The sequence below is a fragment of the Pseudomyrmex gracilis genome, unplaced genomic scaffold, assembly GCF_002006095.1.
Source record: "Pseudomyrmex gracilis isolate BER0280 unplaced genomic scaffold, ASM200609v1 scaffold_135, whole genome shotgun sequence".
NCBI classification, from domain to species: Eukaryota; Metazoa; Arthropoda; class Insecta; order Hymenoptera; family Formicidae; genus Pseudomyrmex; species Pseudomyrmex gracilis.
The window spans coordinates 8,096-12,649 of record NW_018020719.1 but is presented as its reverse complement, the minus strand read 5'-3'; the positions used below and the strand labels follow the sequence as shown (position 1 = coordinate 12,649).

The 4,554-nt window shown below is 34.8% G+C and overlaps 2 protein-coding genes across 2 annotated transcripts in view; both read right to left on the bottom strand.

The window, feature by feature from the left end:
- Positions 1-4: 4 nt before the first annotated feature.
- LOC109856803 (ankyrin-1-like) lies at positions 5-932 on the bottom strand (the record flags this gene model as incomplete). The annotated part of the gene is made up of 3 exons (XM_020432471.1): positions 861-932; positions 293-798; positions 5-186 (listed from the first exon to the last, which is right to left on the bottom strand). Coding segments are annotated over exons 2-3 (600 nt in total), but the record flags the coding sequence as incomplete, so codon positions are not given.
- Positions 933-977: 45 nt separating this feature from the next.
- LOC109856775 (splicing factor 3A subunit 1-like) overlaps positions 978-4,554 on the bottom strand; it is an 11,510-nt gene continuing 7,933 nt past the window's right edge. Inside the window, exon 12 of the mRNA XM_020432419.1 lies at positions 978-1,029. Coding sequence (XP_020288008.1) covers positions 978-1,029 — 52 coding nt within the window. The remainder of the gene's footprint in view (positions 1,030-4,554) is intronic.

Below are 4,554 nucleotides of genomic sequence, written 5' to 3'. Positions count from 1 at the left end.
CATTAATGTTAGCTCCATGATTTAATAGTAATTCAGCAATTTCTATTTGCTTATTTTCCATCGCATCGTGAAGCGGAGTTGTTCCAGACCACTGTGTTTGAGTATTAACGTTAGCACTTCTGTCCAACAGCATCTTAACACCATCTACATGTCTTTGGCGAACAGCGAGACACAGTGGAGTAACACCTGGTGTAAATGTAGATATATATGTAAAATTAACATAAACTCCATGTTTTAAAAAATGTTCAAAAATTTATATATATATTTTCTCAAGTGCAATATAAATGTGTACCAAAACTGTCACTGGCATTAACAGTAGCTCCATAATCTAAAAGTAATTCAGCAATTTCTATTTTCTTATTTTCCATTGCATTGTGAAGCGGAGTTCTGCCAAACTGATTTCCAATATTAATGTTAGCACTTCTGTCTAGAAGCATCTTAACAATTTCTATGTCACCATTTATAACAGCAAAATGAAGTGGAGTATTATAAGATTTTTTAGTGTAGTTGTTAACTTTACAACCGCTTGTTAAAAGTAGTTTAATGACTTCTGTATGCCTATTCCAAATAGCATCACGAAGTAAAACATATCCTTCTGACCATATTTGTGAATAAGATAGTCCAAGATAAGTAAGTAACTTTCTTGCTCTTTCTAGGTTTCCTTCACGAACTGCACGTCTTAACCTGTAGTTTGTTGCAATATAGCCCATGATAAAAATAGTGCTCAGTTTGCATCTGGTTTTCTCTAAAATCTTTCTTCTATATTTCTTTCTCTGCTTATGTTTAGTTTTGGTTTTCCTATAAATATTTGTATGTATTAACAATTGTAAAATTTAAATTAGTCACATGTACGTATGTACCGAGCGCGGGAATACGTAGCCAAGAAGAGAGGACGTAAAGCCTGTGTCACACTACGGATTGGGATTGAGATTGTATTGAAATTTGACCAATCAGAAGAAAGAAAATCAATCCTAAGTTTAGTGATCTTCGCTCTGATTGGCCAAATTGTAATCCAATCTCAATCTTAATCTGTAGTGTAACATAAGCTTAAGAGTGTGCTTCGTTTCGTCTAATGGCTAGTCTACAATGAAGATAGTAAGACTGTAGGAGTCATATATGTAACAGAGAGAAACCTGAGAGCGGCCATCCTAATGTAATTTTTTACGACGGTTTCAGCCGCTGGTTTTATCCGTATTTTCACAAAAGTGGAACTCAAAGGCCGTTCTACATTAAACGCAAGTCGCAGATCTCGTGGAATTGACCAATTGCAGAGTCAAATCAGCCAATCGACCAACGTGATTGATCAGTTCCACGAGACCTGCGCCTTGCGTTTAATGTAGAACGGCCTTTGAGTTCCACTTTTGTGGAAATACGGCTAAAACCAGCGGCTGAAACCGTCGTAAAAAATTACTATAGGATGGCCGCTCTCAGGTTTCTCTCTGATATGTAATACTCCTATATTGCTAGTCGCGTATCTTCGCAATGAGAGGCACGAGGCCCGAGAAAGGGAGACGAACGAAGTCCAAATATGGGCATAGATAGTCGAGCGTCATTATGCGCAGGCGCGTCTACTAAGCGAGTGCGAGCGAGATAAAGCATTGGAAAGAACGCGAAAAAGAGAAATGCCCAAACGTGCTTGAATGTTCACCGCATGCGCACAAAGCAGCTGGAGAGAGAGGCTACTATATTGTCTGCACCGTAACATGTGGCTTCAGGTCGGCACCGTACTAGCAATAAAGGAGTATTACATATATGGGCCGTGGCCGCTCTCAGGCTTCTCTCTGGTTCAACCAGAGAGAATGGCCATGCCATTGTAGTTTTTTACGACGGTTTCAACCGCTGGTTTTAGCCGTATTTCCACAAAAATGGAACTCAAAAGCCGTTCTCCATGAAACTCAAGTAGCAGGTCTCGTGGAACTGATCAATCACGTTGGTCGATTGGCTGATTTGACTCTGCAATTAATAAATTCCACGAGATCTGAGATTAAACTTGCGTTTAATGTAGAACGGTCTTTGAGTTCCGCTTTTGTGGAATTACGGCTAAAACCAGCGGCTGAAACCGTCGTAAGAAACTACAATGGCATGGCCGCTCTCAGGCTTCTCTCTGGTTCAACTGTGTCACTCCATGAATACTGTAAGAATAACCCTTGAGCAAAAGCGAAAGGGGACGTTACGGTGAGGAACGGAAAGAAAAGAGAAATATAAGTAATATCACAAATCTTTCTTTAAAGTTACCAATCACCAAAAACTTACAAATAAACTGAATAAATGTTTTACTAACTTTTATAATTAAGCACTGTCTTTTACTATCGAGCGCTGTACAAAGGTAAGAGAATACTGCCACAAAGCCGCTAATAAACGTTTAACTATTTCACGAGCCGGACGTTTTCTGATTTTCGTCTTTTGGCTCCGCTTTTGGATAGCTAGGCCGGCCGCTGTCAGCGCCGCCTGCTCTGTTATCGCTAGTAATACAATCGATTGTATCTCTTCGATAAATCGCGAGTTTTCGGCCTCAGTGAACGAAAGGGGTCGCTGATCGCTGGATTAATTAACGCAAGTTAAATAAATCTCTTACAATACCAACTTTTTTCCGTTTATTTTTCTATAGAATGCTATTTTTGGCTGTGTTCCAAATTTACTGCCAGCACGCTGCCAGTGCTAAAATTGTATAATATATGTGACTTAAACTATAGATCTTTAGCGCTGGCAGTGAATTTTAAAACACAGCCTTTGTAGACTGTTTTCTGCTGTGCTTTCAAATTATATTCGAAACAGTATTAATCATGGAAAGTATGTGATACATATTTTTTAAATTATTTTATTATTTGTTATAAAAATGTAATAATAAGTATTGACATAACTATTCTCTCGTGTTTTAATAGATCTCGTGTCACTTGATGTCCTTAAAATATTAATCTTCTACAATTCTCCAATATATTTATATTTCAGCATGCAATTAAAAAATATCAATTTTACTAATGATTAAATAATAATTTTATTACCTAATTTATTGAAGCAGATGGTTTTACATGCAAACATTGCAATGCATATAATGCAATATTAGACACAGCACCCTTACAGGAATGTTTCATAAACAAAAATATATATATGGATAATAACAATGTTTTATTTACAAACGACAATGTAGATGTTAATGACAAATGTAAGTTCATTTATTTACACATCAGTATAATTTATTCAGTATAAAAGCTATTTTCTAATCTAATTTCAACTTCTACCCACACAGACATCCATCCATCCAGACATCCATTAGGCCTATGTCACACTTCGGATTGGGATTGAGATTGGATTGAAATTTGACAAATCAGAAGAAAGAAAATTAATCCTAAGTTTGGTAATCTTTGCTCTGATTGGCCCCAATTGCAATCCAATCTCAATCCTAATCCGTTGTGTGACATAGGCTTTAGACATCTATTAGATGCCTTGACGAAAATGAGAAGTTTTATAAGCGTTTATTTGACGTTTGTATGAGCGTTTTGCGGAAATTCGTTGAAAGTTTTGAAACGATCAGTAGAGAATTCATAGAGCAGAAATTGCAACGCTACAGCGTTTGAAAGGCGTTTGTATAAAGCGTTTCTGAAAGTTTGCATAGTGTTTACGTTAAGCGTGAGACGGAACAAAATAGTTTATTAAGTTAAATACATCTAAAAATTCAATAAAAAAGAATTTTTCGCGACTCGCGCTTTTACACAGCTAAGAGATTTCACTTGAATTAATTTTTGAAAGCCCGGTTCAGCTCGCCAATCAACTTATAAATTTCATTAAAAGAAACCTGAAAAAATCCTAAAGATGATAGCGGGATTCGAGAACTCGAAACGCCTCCGTCGTATTCTCAGCACCTGCACTCAGTCCGCAAAACTACTTGTTCCTTACTAAAACGATTATGTTTATCTACTTATTCTCACGCTATCTTACACTATTCATTTATTATTTCTTCAAAATATTATTTTATTAAAATTATTGTAGTGCAATGTACCTGCAATGAGTAAAAATATTTATCTCTCTTATTAATATTAAATATGATTTAAAGTACATTTTTACAACGCAACCAAATTTTAACACTGTGTCTCAAATAATCCTATATTTAAATCAAATATAGTCTGTTACATTTATGTTAAAAATTGATTTTCTCATTAAATAATGGTTTATTTAATGAAGAAAAAAACCTAATGAAACATTATTTTGTTGAGATAAATTATTTCAAGCACTTATATTATTTTCTTCATATTATGATTTAGTATAACGTAACAATACAAAGTATCATTCAACAAAATTGTTGTTTGGTATACAATTATGTTATTTGAATGCAACAAATATGAGTCAAACAAATCGGATTATTAAATTTAAAGAAACCGTTCTCTATGTGTATAAACTTGTAAGCGTTTAATAATTGTTAATCTGGACTTCAATTCTTAAATTTATACGAAAATTTTTTGTATGCAAAAGTGTCACTTGCTACGCAATTACTGACTGCTATTTTTAAATTTAAAAATATATACTAATTAGTAATTATATTAAATAATGTAATATATT